This window comes from Ananas comosus, linkage group 9 (assembly GCF_001540865.1).
Source record: "Ananas comosus cultivar F153 linkage group 9, ASM154086v1, whole genome shotgun sequence".
NCBI classification, from domain to species: Eukaryota; Viridiplantae; Streptophyta; class Magnoliopsida; order Poales; family Bromeliaceae; genus Ananas; species Ananas comosus.
The window spans coordinates 8305529-8320883 of record NC_033629.1 but is presented as its reverse complement, the minus strand read 5'-3'; the positions used below and the strand labels follow the sequence as shown (position 1 = coordinate 8320883).

General features: G+C 36.7%; 1 protein-coding gene across 1 annotated transcript; it reads right to left on the bottom strand.

Moving 5' to 3' along the window:
- On the bottom strand, positions 8820-15058 carry LOC109715485 (probable ADP-ribosylation factor GTPase-activating protein AGD8). The gene is made up of 7 exons (XM_020240517.1): positions 14808-15058; positions 14524-14642; positions 12689-13115; positions 11750-12004; positions 9918-10040; positions 9579-9680; positions 8820-9243 (listed from the first exon to the last, which is right to left on the bottom strand). The coding sequence occupies exons 1-7, from the start codon at positions 14877-14879 to the stop codon at positions 9136-9138; spliced, it is 1206 nt and encodes a 401-aa protein (XP_020096106.1). The 5' UTR covers positions 14880-15058; the 3' UTR covers positions 8820-9135.

The window sequence follows — 15355 nt, the reverse complement described above, 5'->3', positions numbered from 1 at the left end:
GCGGTGTGCTACGCCCATATCCGACTCCGGCGGACCTCACCTACCACCAGCCACATGTCAACGCAAACGATACTAACGAAGTAAATTTTCGGACCCACTTTTGGGCGCCCGAAACTAGGATCCGAATTGGCTTCCAATTCTGCTCAGTTCAGCACTTGAGTTTTGGGCGACCCAAACCTTGTTCTAAGCGCCCGAAACTGGCAAAACTCCAGTTTTACTCCTTTGAGTGCGCCGAGTCTATTTCTGCATCCATTTCGTGCAGAAACGGCTCCGACTCAGTCTGACACTCTCCAGAGGTGTCGACCAGTCACTAATACTGTAGCCAATCCTCTCCAAACCTCTGGAACACTACACATATAAATACAATCAAGAGGATAAATCAGTGTAGTCAAGTGGCACAACATGATATAGATCGCTTGCACTGCGATAAGTTCCACGAGTGGTTTAGGGAACATGTAAGTATTAATTACTATCTTATAAAAATTATTTTGAACTATAAATTATTTTTATTTGATATTAGCCAATCAAAACTTTACTTTTAATATTTTAGGTTCAAGAATTGGATAATGAAGCAGATGATTGAATTACTGAAGATAAAAGATAGCTTGCTCGTGGACCAAATTATATTACAGGACGGTTCCAAGCTTTTGATGTCAGCAATGGCTATAGATTTTGAATCAAAGAATACAAAAATGATATGAATACTCAAAATAGTGGAGTTAAGGTGATTTCTAAGATGCAAAACTATGCGAGTACTAGTGACTCAAGGCCTATTTTTGAAGATGTTACTTATTACAGCTTACTAACTGATATTATTGAATTGAATTATTATGATGGACTTAAAATTATTTGTTTAAATGTGATTGGGCCGATGTAAACCGTGGTAAAGGATTAAAGCAAGAGGCAATAGGGTTTAAACTCATCAATTTTTCTCATTTGATACACACGGGCGATCGCCTTAGTGATAAACCATTTATATTCGCATCTCAAGCTCACCAAGTGATATTTGTTCAAGATCGGAAAGATAATGATTGGTTTATTCCTAGGCCAATGAAACCTAGAGACATTTTGACATGGGAGAGATGTATTCTGAAACTTATTCTGAAACTGATGTACGAATAGGAATAGAGAAAAATCCGCACATGTTGGTTGATTTAGAAGACACTTTTGAGCGAGAGAATGATAATCCTATTTGGATTAGGAGAGATGTTGAAGGGACATCAATTAGTTTATAACTAATTCTATGTCAATGAGGTTAGCAAGCTAGATATATAGCATCTCCTATCAGTGTTGTTCAGACTAGAGGAGGACTCCTACTAGTAGATATTTATTTTTGTATAGCAGCTTGTATATGTATGAATTGACATGAGGAAATAACAAAGTATAAATTCAACTAAATAAGAATAACTACCATTCCTACATACTAACACTGAAAGCAAAAGATCATATATCATGCACCAACTATCATACTGGATAAAAGAATATTGCATAATCCAATCATAATGACCAACTCATAAGTCTGGTTAAACCTACGCCTATCTATTGCCCTGTCCCACTCTTGTAGGTAGCCCGTCAACACATAGGATGCCTAGCACATCTATATTAGCCGGCCTTTGGAGGGGCACTCAAGGGGCGAACTCCATTGAGTATTATATATCTCTGTAAAGCTCAATATGGCTTTGTTGGCTATAGTCAAATGCAATGATCATAAATATCACCATCAACTTTCAAGGTGTCCTCTGGCACAGTCACATACTACCTATCACGACCAACTTATCCCATGGCAACCGACCATCCATAGCGCAAGTGGCAAAGGGCTTGGTGGTTGGAACCCGAGGTCCCAAGTTCGAATCCTAGTTGATTCACATTTCTAGCTAAGTTTATTTCTAAATGAAATAAATGAAGCGGGTAGCATGCTACCTATCTCTCAAAAAAAAACTTATCCCATGGCATTTTTTCCCATTTTTGCATACAATAATATATCATTAGTATATATGTAAACATGATTTCAAACAGTAGGAATACCAAAATCTACAAATAATCCACATACTGATAAGTTGCCCAAATAACAAAATCATGCTAATATAAGTGTCCTTACGCTACCACTGTTGTACAAAACTATTTGACAACGTAATAATCAAGCATGCAAAAAAGACATAAAAGTAGTCCGCCATGCTCGGCAACATAGAACCCACTTGAATAAACTATTCCAAAAAAGGTAGAAAAAGCACGCTCGACAATCTCCTCCTCACAGCACCAAAATCAACTGGGGAATCCCGAAAACTCAACTCCTAAAACCATCAATAAACCTACTTCTAAATTCAACGTCAACTAAAATCTGAATAAAATTCCATGAAACCCAACAATACCTACCTCAAGGATCTTGTGAAGATAATCATCTCCACCTCTCCTCCTCCTCCTCACCCTACAAGTTCCTCTCACAGTTAGGCCATCTCCAACATGGAAAGAGCTCACATCAAGCGGGGCTCCAAGCTTGATTGAGAAGGAAGGACGAAGAAGAAAAAAAAAAAAGAAAAAGTAGCTTAGCTGGATGAGGATGTAAAAAGAGGTTAAGACAAGCCTCCCTATGCTATTTATAGATGAGCACAAAGGCAAAAAATCCCACAAAATCTCAAAAAATCAAACCTCTGCCCAAAAGCCGATTTCAAGCATCGGGAACCATCATTCGGTCATTCAAAATCTCGCAGCCAAAAGCTTTCGAGTGCTCCCCAACTGCGATAGGAGGACTGAACCCATCATAGTTGCGCCCAGATATTTTCAGAAGCCCGGACCTTTGTTCGAAACGTAGTAAGTCTGTTCGCTTAGTCATCTGCTCACCACCTAAGTCAAATCAACTCATCAACCCACTTTCGGTTGCTACAGTAATACTGAGCATCTGAATCATGGCATGAATAGTGACTCCATCATCCGGGTCCATCTAGGACTTCTCTGGGCATCAACAACTATACTCCGGAATTACCACTGTACGCCACTTTCAAGCGCTCTAACCTTGTTCCGGGCATCCAAAAAAGCATGAAACTTCAATTTCAGCATATTTCATGTCACGCCCCGAACCCGGTCCTATTTGGCCGGTTCAGACCCGTCAAACAGACGCCGAACGGACAGAATTTTCTCTGTCCGCCCAAGGCTCAACATCCTGTACAAATAGAGTATGAATTTTGCACAAAACGGAAGCATACACAATGACTTGCACGAGGGCAAGCGATAGCCAATAGTGAAAGTAGTAAACTACACTTAGGAAATCATTTATATTTTTGTATCATTTCTTCTCTTTTACATCACATGATCTCAAAATATAAGTTCTTGCATTGATATATAGAATGTATTTTACATCATTCATAATCTTTTTCCTTTAACATCTATAGTCATCAAAATACAAAAAGGTGATGTATAAAGAGGTATGCGACTACAAAAGAAAATCCGCCCGGGAGGTCTCTATCTATGGCGCAATACCTTTACCGCGATCGTCCGCCGGCTCGCTCAGTCCCGGCTCTGTGAAAATATTGGGGTGAGAACTACAACAAAGTTTTCAGTGGGTTCGGCAACCGGCAACGCCGACTTTCCCACTAGGTCTAAATCAGGCATAATAGAAGAATAGATAGATAGTAACCAAGCTAAAGCAAATGCAGCTAATATGCTTGAACAATAAATAATGCTATGCTCAATAAAGTACTCATGATGAATGCAAGGTTACTGCTCAGAACCCAATCTCTAGGCTAGCCCGTAGATTTCGCCCACAATAGACTCACCAACTCAAATTCCAATAGTCGGGGAGACTACTACATCCGACGGGACCGTCCTCTGGGGAGACTACTACGACCCAGTGATGACAACTCCAGAGCACATCGCCTGAGGGGGAGCTACCACCCTCGAGTAAGGACTTACAGGTGAGTATGATCCAATCCTTAACTATAAGGATATCAAGCTCAATCCATTCCTTAACTATAAGGAAGCCATGCACTATGACCCTTAACTCTGAGGTTGAAATTGTCATAATGTCACTATCACTCCTTTACTTGAATTCTTTACTTTTACTAGTGTCATATACACTACTATGTTCTTGTCAGGGCTGGAGCCATTGAGGAGCCCACAGTGGCCATGGCCCCCCTTAATTTTTTAAAATTACATAAAGGTCCTTTATAATAAAAATTAAAATATTATAGATTTTAATTTTAGGGGGCCAAATTAAATTTTTTAATAAAATTTGTCTCAATTTTTTTTTCAAATTTTTTGGTCATTCCCTTCAATTCTTACAGTCTTGTTCCTCTCTGAGTATATTGTCGTTATTGTTATTAGTAATAACTGATCAATGAATCTGACAAATTTTTTTTTCTTACTATTAGAGGTCAAATTTTTTTCTATCAAATTTAAATTTTGGCCCCTCTGAATCTTAATTTCTGGCTTCGTCCCTGATTCTTGTACACATGCCACACTTATTTTCTAAGTGTTTCAACTCTAGCATTCCCGACTCATCAATGTCACTTTCTACTTCTATATCAAGATGTCACATTTGTTTACTAAGTCTACTAAATTCTTGTCACTTGTCATGCATAAATAGGGTTTATAAAATTCTCACATTCTTGCTAGTAACTCATATGCATTTGTACTCACAACATGCAATGAAATGCTCACATATAACCCTACTATGCAAATTTTATGCTCAATACACATGCTCAAATATTACACTTTAGACATAAAAGGAATTTCGAGGTCTTCGGAATGCACCACCCACCTTGTATGGTTGCAAAGGTGCTACGGTGAATTTCTTAGAATTTTCGAAGTCTTACTTTTTCGCCTACGGCAAAACGAAGCCAAATTAGGCTTTTTCTCAATAACTTTATCTAGACCTTTTCGTAACGTCAAACGAAGTTGCCCAACGTATCGGGAATACCCCCAATTAGGTTTCTATAAGGTCAATTTGCCTTAGAAATATTCTAAGGCAAAAGCCTCAAATTGGATGCCCTAACATTGCCATTTGCTAAATTCTAGATTTTGATCTCTAAAACAAGCAAAAGAGAGATTGTCTAACCTCTAGAAGTTCATTTAGAATCATCCAAACCATTTCTAGGGCATATAAAGTAAACCCTAGAAATCCATCATTAGAGCACTTTGAAGAAACTAGGGTTTCATGTGTTTTATAGCTCCAACTAGGTTTCTATACTCATTAGAAGATCAAAACCTAGTTTTTCTAGGACATAAACCCAAACCCTAGTCTAGGTTTTCATAAAAACCTCATCTTTGCCCAAAGCTCACCAATATCCACCCTGTAGGAGAGTTTTAGATCTTCTCCAAGCTCCAAAACCCTCCAAAAATTCTTCTCCTACTCCTCTTTGCTCCTTGGAGAGGTTTCTAGAGAGAGAAAGAGAGAAATGAGAGGGAGTGAGGTGTGGGCTATGAAAGAGAGAGGGGAGGGTGTTTGGGGTATTAATATGTTGTAACAATTACAAATAAACCCTCCACTTCTTTCTATTTGCAGCAGATCTCATTGTTGCTACGAGACCAAAGTGTATCGGTACACGGGATTTTGTACCGGTACATTTTCTGCGCAGAGGCAACCCAAGGGCAGCCTCCTCGGATTTTACCAAAGTGTACCGGTACACACCAGGGGTGTACCGGTACATTTTTGCGAAAAATCAAATCCGAGAGCAATTTCTTCTCGGGTTGCAAGGCTGTACCGGTGACAACTCGATGGTTGTACCGGTACACTTTGCCCAGAATGCTGATTTTGCACCGTTTTCGATTCTATTTCGCACCGATCGATACTAAAACCTTTCTAACACCTCTTAAACTCATTTTTAGCCCTCCAACACTATTGGTAGGTTAATTGGAACTCGCCCAATTAATCCATTCGCACACTTTAGTCAATTTGGCTAAAGTTCACTATTTTTTTATCGAGATTTCAATACGTTACATTTCAACATTTAGAACTTGTTTGTGTGTCTATTTCACGCCAAAATAGCTCCAACTCAATCTAGCACTCTACAAACATGCTGACCATTAGCTTACATTGCAACCTTGTCTATTTGTGAAGGTCCAGCACACTACACATTTGGGAAACTCTCCCTACTCTATAATAGGCCAATTTGCTATGTTTTTCAAAGAAAAAAAAACTTTCTTTTTTTGTTAGCTAGCATGGATAGCCTAATAAGCTAAAAAAAAATTACTATGTAATGTGAGAATTGTAGAATAAAATTGGGAAAAAAAATAAAAAAGTGATTGAAACGATATAAAATAATTCTCCATTTGTCACTGCACACCTACGCTCGTTCTTTTTGCATTTCGCCCTCGCCCCCTTCTCCAAACACTCCACTCTCGTCGCCTCTTCTCCTCACATGAATGGCTTCTCTATTTGTCACTGAACACCTATGCTCGCACTTTTTGCATTTCGCCCTCGCCCCCTTCTCCAAACACTCCAATCTCGTCGCCTCTTCTCCTCACATGAATGGCTTCAAGTAACACACACACACACATACACACACACACTCTCTCTCTCTCTCTCTCTTCCCCCTTTCCTTCTCCTCCTATATACATGTGCCCTAATTGGCCTTACAAAACCCTCTTGTATGTCATAACTTTTCATAACCTCTCCTTCATGAAATAATGAATTTATAGAAGAGAATGAGATGATAGCACAAAGAGAGAGGCATAATAGAAAAGATGGATAAATGAGGTAACCCACCTAGAATTAAAGAGATTTGTTGAAGATATGTTTCAAAAGGAGAAGGATTTGATCCTGTGTGTGGGGTTAATTAGTGTATAATGTAATAAAGGGCAGTGGGCTCCATCTCTCGTCGTAGCAAGAATATAATTGTGAAATTTGTAACGAAACAATTATTATTTTTAGAATACTCATTTTCAATACTGAATTAAATGCAAAAGTAAAATACTCATTTTCAATACTAAATTTGATGCCAAAGTAAAAAAATTTCAAGCGCCCCTCAAAATAAGAAATTTTTTTTAACTATTTATGATATATATTTTTTTGGGTTTTTTTGGTTTGGGGGGGGGGAAGATAGGTTGTGGGAACTGATATATATAATCATATATAGCACTTAGTGAAAATATCGACTAGTAATTTTACCGCTATGCTGAAAACATTTTTGTATAGTCTGATTACTTGCATTTTTTACTGATGTGTATAAAAATATAGTTACCTACTTTTCAGCGGTGACGTATCTGGTGCCACGTAGAAGGTCTTTCTCTTTAAACTATTTCAGTAATGCATGAAAATTATGGCAATTTATTCGAAACCCTCTTTTGTATCTAAGTTCATGACCTTAGAAAACATCACTAGCATAACATGCTCCCGTTTGATTGAGGGTGAATAATAGATGCTCTCATTGCAGCACAATTCTTTATCGTAGAAAAAAAAAAAGACCACGAACTCATTATAATTTTTTGCATCTTTTTCTAGTAATCATTGTCTTCTTGCATTCCTCTCAAATAATTTTGATCCATAAATTCTTACAAAGGGTATAGAAAAATTAAATATAGATAAAAATAATATATAAGAAAGATTTATATCGACTAGCAATTTTACCGCTATGCTGAAAACATTCTTGTATAGTCCGATTTCTTGCATTTTTTGCTGATGTGTATAAAAATATAGTTACCTACTTTTCAGCGGTGACGTATATGGTGCCACGCAGAAGATCTTTGTCTTTGAACTATTTCAGTAATGCATGAAAATTATGGCAATTTATTCGAAACCCTCTTTTGTATCTAAGTTCATGACCTTAGAAAACTTCACTAGCATAACACGCTCCCGTTTGACTGAGGGTAAATAGATGCTCTCATTGCAGCACAATTGTTTATCGTAGAAAAAAAAAATGACCACGAACTCATTATAATTTTTTGCATTTTTTTCTAGTAATCATTATCTTCTTGCATTCCTCTCAAATAATTTTGATCCATAAATTCTTACAAAGGTATAGGAAAATTAAATATAGATAAAATGAATATATAAGAAAAGATTTATGCTCATCCTAGCAAAAGATTTATGTATTATACAGAGGCTGAGGTCTTTATTAAAATAAAAAAAAAAATCTCCTCTAACATTTAGTTTGACTGAGTCAAATCACTTGAGGACTAATTTGACCACTTTTAAATTAAGCTATTTTATTATTTCTGCGTCATCATAACAACTAATTTGACCAGCTTTGAACATTATAAGACTTTATTTTTTTTTGGACAAGCTTTGGATAAATTATGAATACTTAGCATGAGCTTCAAAAGACCCTGACTAGTTTTTGAAAAAACTAACGGCTAAAAAATAAAATATTAGCCATTTTTTTAATTTTGTGAAAAATACAATATTTTATCCAAATACTGAAAACCAAAGTAAAACATATCAAAATATTTAGAATTTTATACCAACCTACTATAATGAAATATAAAAACTTTATTTTTAATTCCTATAATTAACTAAACAATACCTAAATACCGTAAAACTCTTCAAACTCCGAATTTTTTTTCCACCAAATTATATTTCTTAATTTTACGTAAAACCAAACAGCCCTCCATATATGGAGCAAAATACTTAAATAACATTCCAAGCAAAATTTTTCTTTATTAACGTTTCTCACTGAATTATTTCTAGGGAAAGGCCGTACGATTTTACAATGGCGCAGGACGATAACAAAGTTGAGAGGAAAAAATTATGAAATTCATCCACAACATCAGCCAACGAAAAGTGATAACAGGACAGAAAATAAAAATAACACAAAATAAATAGAAATAACAATCATCTCAACCATCCAATGGAATCAAATACTGATTTAATCACTTAAAGACCGATCTTCAAGAATGCACCGAGAGAGATGCAATAATAGTAAAACAATTATAATAATAATCAAAATACACAACATTTTGCTATGGTTCCCAGTTCGGTATGTTTAAACAAAGTTGGCCATGATGTGTACCACCACTAAAGTCACAACCTTTAAGTAATGTCTCTCTCTAAGCAGAAAAAGAAAACAGGAATAAAATTACTGCAGCAGGCTAAAGCAGCAATCTCCAGGGTTTCCTTATATTGACCACGAACTGAGATTTAGAGGATTGCCTTCGGACAATTTATAAAAATAAGAATATCATCTCATGCATGTACTATTACACTCAGAGGATTCGGTCTTGGAGATCGTTAATGAGGCTCGACGCTAAAGATGTCAGCTTTTTACTGGTCTCTCCGGCTATGTTCTTAAGCGAAGATATATCCTGTGATGCCTGAAAAAAAAAATTGGAAAATAAAAAAGACTGAGTACCACCTCATAAACACTTCCGAATCATCTCAAATAAACCATCACAAAATTGATAAATAAGAGGAAGAAGCTAAAGGACCTGTGGAATTGCTTATGTTTCTTTCTTTTTTGTTTTCTTTTCTTTTTCCCCTTTCTTTTCTTCTTTTTTAGGCTCTTTCCAGAATACAAAATAAACGCCGTATATCCACTTAGATTGGACCGGCACTATTCCTTGAACGTTATTCGGTGCTTTTTCTTAAATAATAAGAACACTAGTATGTTATCAGAGAATAATATGTTAGTAAGAACTAACAGGGGTACCTGGAAAGAAAGCCGATTGATGAGATCTGCAGCAGTGAGGTCAAGACGAGGATCGTCCATATCATGACCAAAGAGATCAGCGCTTGAAATGGATGTTGAACCCTAAAAGGGAAGAATAATTCAAACATAGAGCCACAGCTCATCAAATCAATCCATTTATAACATGAACAACTATAACTACTAGAACAATGATCCCTACATATGAATATTGTTTACATGGTGTTGCTTGGTTGCTAGCATCGTAAAATGAATTAATGGAACTAATATTTGGAGTAACACAATCTTTCTTTGATATATTACTAATTCAGGTAACAGTAGCAAATGGCAAAAGAGGCATACTGTGAACTTTTGAAGTGAGATTTGGGCCTCCTTATCAGCATTGTTCTGATCACCAAAAAATTGAGCCGATGAAATGGATTTGGCATTTGAGAACTTTTGTCTTGCTTCATTACTTTCTTGTACCTGAGAAGCATTAATGAATTCATTAAGAGATCACATCAGCACTTAAACATTTAATAGAAAAAATAGATGCATAATATATACCAAAGGAGATAATTAAGATTTAAATAGCTAATAAAATATTACTGCCTAGTCTCTTATATGATTGCAAAACAATGAGAATTTTGAATAATTGGTAATTTACAGATTCAATATGTGCAATTAACAGCAGCATTTAGCAGCGCACAAGCCAATGAGGTAAGTTCTATCATGGTAACTGGTGTTAATGGCACAACAACAGAAGAAAAAAAAAAGAAAAAAAAGATAGATGAATAATATTATCCTCCTCCAACCTTTTCTCTGATTACCAATACAAAGGGACACTAAATGACCTTAACAACGGAGTGACTATGACGAGAGTAGATCTGATTCATTTGAATATTAGGATTTCAGGATTAAATTATGATTCAGGATTCATGGGGAAAAAAAAAGCCATTAAACATTTTTGGCTTTCAAAAGAACTATTGGTAGTCAATCAATTTCAGGACAAATAACATATTACTAATTTTGTTTTTATCCTCCACGACAAAATTACAAGAAAGATCCACTTAATGGAGTGAAGTTTGCCTTCTTGGACAAACAAACCATACTCAGTTTGGGACTATTGAAAACAGAACAAAAGCCAAAAGCCTGACCAAAGTTAGAGCAGCAATAACAAGATGAAGGCCAACCATGGCTGCCATGACCACCAGAAGTGAGATAGATGTAAGAAGCTTTTCAAAAGTTAAAAGCCAAGGATATACATACAAAGTATATGAGGGTAAAAATGTCCCGAGGGACAAAAGGTAACAGTGTTAGCAAAATAATCTATGATCCCAATATATAGTGAACAACGACTTTAGCGAAAGAAAAACTCAAAATGATTCACATGGGATTGCCAGAAAAAGTAGGGTTGTACATGTAGATTTCTCTAAACCAAGCAAAGATCCAACAAAAGCATAAAATGAGGGACAAAAATAAACCCACAAAAGAATGAAGAAAATGATGGCAATGGTGGGTTGTTCAGATTCAACACCATTTGTATTGGTCAGTGCCAAATGTGTCACACTGCATGTCTTCCAGCTTGATATAGTATTTCTCGTTCACATCCATGGTTTTTACAAAATATATATAGTCATACCAACAATATGCCAAGCTCCCAAAAATTAATTAAGCTGATAAATCCCCTGGTACGAAGTGCTGAAATAGTCTTAACGTAGTGACAATTCTAAGTTACTACATAGACACATAAAGTCGTTAATACAGTGCCTTTAAAACTAGATTGGCGGAGAGTGTTTGTCCATAGTACTGTAAAAATGTCTAATGGAGAAAATAAACTATTCAATAAAAAACAAGAGAAAACAAATAAGCGAAAAGACAAGTCAATGCTCAAAATCATAAGTAACACAAAAGAGCAATACGCTTCATAATAAAACACACTATGTATTACAGTTTCATACTAGATATAAAAATTGCCGATTTGATAGCCTTTTGATAGCATTACAAAGTTAAGAAACCAGGAGGTACAAACAATGGGAAAAAAAAAATTAATTAATCTATTCAAGAAGTAAAAATACTATAAAAACTTTAGTAACAGGCAAGTGTCAATCTCCCAATAATTCTCAAAGTTGAAGTGGACTTATATCAAATTTTATCAAATTAAAATATGCCTATATGAGCTAATAAGATGTTACCTGTACTTTAGATGAAGTTGAGCTTGTTTTCTTCTGAAAACCACCGTCCATCCCGAACTCTTGAAAGAAGTTCGAAGATTTTGGTGGTGCGACATGGCCAATCACTTGAGTTCCTCCAGAGCTGGTCTCGGCCGATGGCTCCACATATTCAAATCGGGAAGGGAAGGAAAGGCCAGTTGTTGTGGTGGAAGTAGCCAAGGATGGTAAAGCAGGTGCTGGTTCTTCAGGCTTCTGGTCATAAAGGCTTTCATTCGGCTGCAAGTGATGACAGCCAAGGTTAATACATTCCTTCAACATGTTCAAAAAATCTTATCAAACAAATATTCAGCCGGATTATAAGGGCACAGTTGTTGACTACATAACTACAAAGAGAATGTTATTCATTCAGTACAAAAATAAAAGACATGATTAATAGCCTCCTTATAGATCAAACAACATATGTTAAAACATAGGCATTACAGCTAAGTATATGGCTTATTTCCATACAAACCTGAACATCAGAAATTGTGATTTCACTACCAAACCTTATAATATATTTAATTTAGCTACCCCTACGTAAGAACTGAACAGCAATTTGAACTTTTTTCAGAATATTCCGTAACCTATCAAAATATTCTGTTACTCAACAAAATATTCATCAACTTTTTTCACATTTAATAGAACATGGCTAAATTTTGTGAAATTAAAAGTAACGGGTAGCAAAACCATAGTTTTTCAAGTTTATGGGTAGCAAAATCAAATTTTCTCAAGTTCAGATAACAATTATAAGATGCTTTACAGTTCAGGTAAAATCTATAAATTCTCCCAACAGAATATCATGATTGGAACCATACGATAGAGATATGAGGTCACAGAGACACCATTCCTAATGATGATAATAATATAGTTGCAATGAGCATCACTTAGTTAACAATCTATAGCAATGAAGAGAGAATCAACCTTTGTAGTAAGCTTCCGGACACCAAGTCCCCCTGTCTTCCCTCCCGTCTTCTTTGCACCAATGGGCTTCTTGATTGTCGGATGAATAGGGGCTCTAGGCGAACGAACGACCTCAGGTTCAAGCTTCTCATTCATATTTTCTTTTGAAGCATCTGAAAGCTTAAGCTCAGGGAGGCCATTGGCAGAATCTGACACCTGAGGTGTTGCAACAGGCGATGACGGCAAACCATTATCATCCGGAGAGCTTTTAGCAACTTCCTTTGCTAGTATCTGCCTATACAGCTCAGCAGCTCTTGATGTATACTTTGCCTCTATTTTGCCACCATCCGTCCACCCATGCTGTTTAAAGAAGACATGTGCTCGGTTGTTGCCTCCAAAAGCCATCATCTTAAGCTGCTCCGAAGTCCAAGAATCTAAATTAGTTGACCTGTGAAGCACAAGATATCGTTATCAAATATATGTGTAAAATTATATTTTAGATTAAACTATTCAAGGAATGGTTATACACTTCCGGAGTGTATTAATGCATGGTACAGCCACAGCCTATAAAACACAAATCAGTGTAGATATGTTGGAAGGAAAAGTTTCAAGAAGCAATACATATAGAAACAGAAGTGTTTATAAGATTTTGCCAACTACATATCTCAATCTCAATCTGATTACCCATATCAAATGAATCTCCAATCCAAATTTGAGTAAGTGGAAAGATCATCGCCATATAACTACATTCCAGGAAGCAAAAGCAATTTGTTCCAAATTAATACACCTAGGCCATCATACTTTAGAAATGAGGAGTTGCACCATTAGAAAAAATGATTTTAGAGACGGATATAACCTGAAATTAAGCGAACCTTTTCTTATTTCTTCGCCCTAATTGATCTCCTATAAATAGGGATTGACTGTCCACATCTAATTAGGTTATGATTGGACTCCTATAACACTATTCCGGAATACTAAATGCTTAGCGTTCAATTCATAGTTGGACTAGCTTTAAATGAATTGTGTGCCACTTCGATGATGGAGGAAGTTGCATGTCCAGGATCCCTTTTTCTATTTCAAGAAGGGATCAGATCAACATTGATTTGATATTCCAAGTTTTCGTCATTTATAATATTTTTTTATAACTTTTGATAAACCTCTACGGTATAATTTTGAAGTAAAGACCATAAACTTCATATAGCATTAAGACATTCATAAAACACACGATACATTGCATTAAGGTAAAGTAGCATCAAGATGTACAGATCGATGCAACGTTGCTGGAACAACAACTCACATATCTCAAATCTGAATAACCAGTCATGATCTCTGAAAATGAGAATTTCCCCCCTTCTCAAAGTCCCAGGACTCAACCAACGTCACCAAGTTAACTATTACAAAACACTAAGCAACTCTTCATGTACTACAAAATGATTTCTCAATGTAAGCTTTGTAATCATAATATCAAGACAATTAACAAACTTAACTAGTAAGATCCAGCTGAAACGAAACCACATGTCAGCCAGCAAAAAAATGTGCACTTGTGCAATCCATGTGGCAATCATACTACTGCAGCTGATGCATCTTAAGCCATTGTCATATCATATCGAATATTCATGCACACCGATAGGCAGATTTCAATATAAACAATTATTAGTTCATGGACAAGCATACAGATAGATTCAACAATCAAATATTCTAAGAAGTAATACATTTTGAACGGTGACCCACCATAATTTTTACCCGATCACGGAGATGAGATCTAATAATCAGATGTGAACGTCAAAAACATAAATTAAGTACGAAAGCTACCTAATTCTCTCGATTCAACGAGAAATGACGAAGGAATCAGTTACCTCACGAAGCTGATATGCACACCGAGGCTGCGGTGGACTGCAGAGCAATCGATGCAGAGGAAGATCCCGTACGTCACCGACGCCCACGTCGGATTCTTCGCATTGCAATCGAAGCACATCTGAAAACCCCGAACACATGGAACAAAACTGAAACCCTAATTAGAAAACAGCGATCCACGACCCAATCGACCAGATCCGAGAGATCCCCCACCGGATCTGGAGATCCAGCGCCAGATCCAGCAAAAACATAACGGAATCGAGAGCGAGAGGGCGGTTGCGATTACCTTGTTCTCGGATTTGGCCTTGAGCTTCCTGAAGACGACGTTCTTGTCAGAGAAGCCATCGGTGGCGGCCATGGCGAGGGAGATCCCGGTGTCCTCTCTCTTCTCCCTCTCGTTCGCTCTCTTTGGGGAGCGGGATTTGAGGAGAGGAAGGGTGGGGGAAGAGGATGAGAGGGCCGAGGATCTATTAGTGGAGCAATAATAAGAAAGGGAACGAGGAACGAACAACCAGAGGGAGAGGGGAAGGTGAATTAGTCCGCACCGTTTCTCTCTCTTAAAATGGACCCGGTCCGCCACGTCATTCACAGAAGGGGGGTTCCGCCCCACAAATGACCGCATTTAAGGCTACGTTTAGTTCGGGTATAAATAAAAACGGCTTATTTCAGAGGGGGCTAAAATCATCTGCACCACAAATGAACATGTTTAAGGCTACGTTTGATTCAGTTATAAATAAAAACTACTTATTTCAGAGATAAATATAAGTTCAGATATAAACAAAATTATATTAATTTTATATTTGGATAAAAATTGTGTTGTTTCCATAAATAAGA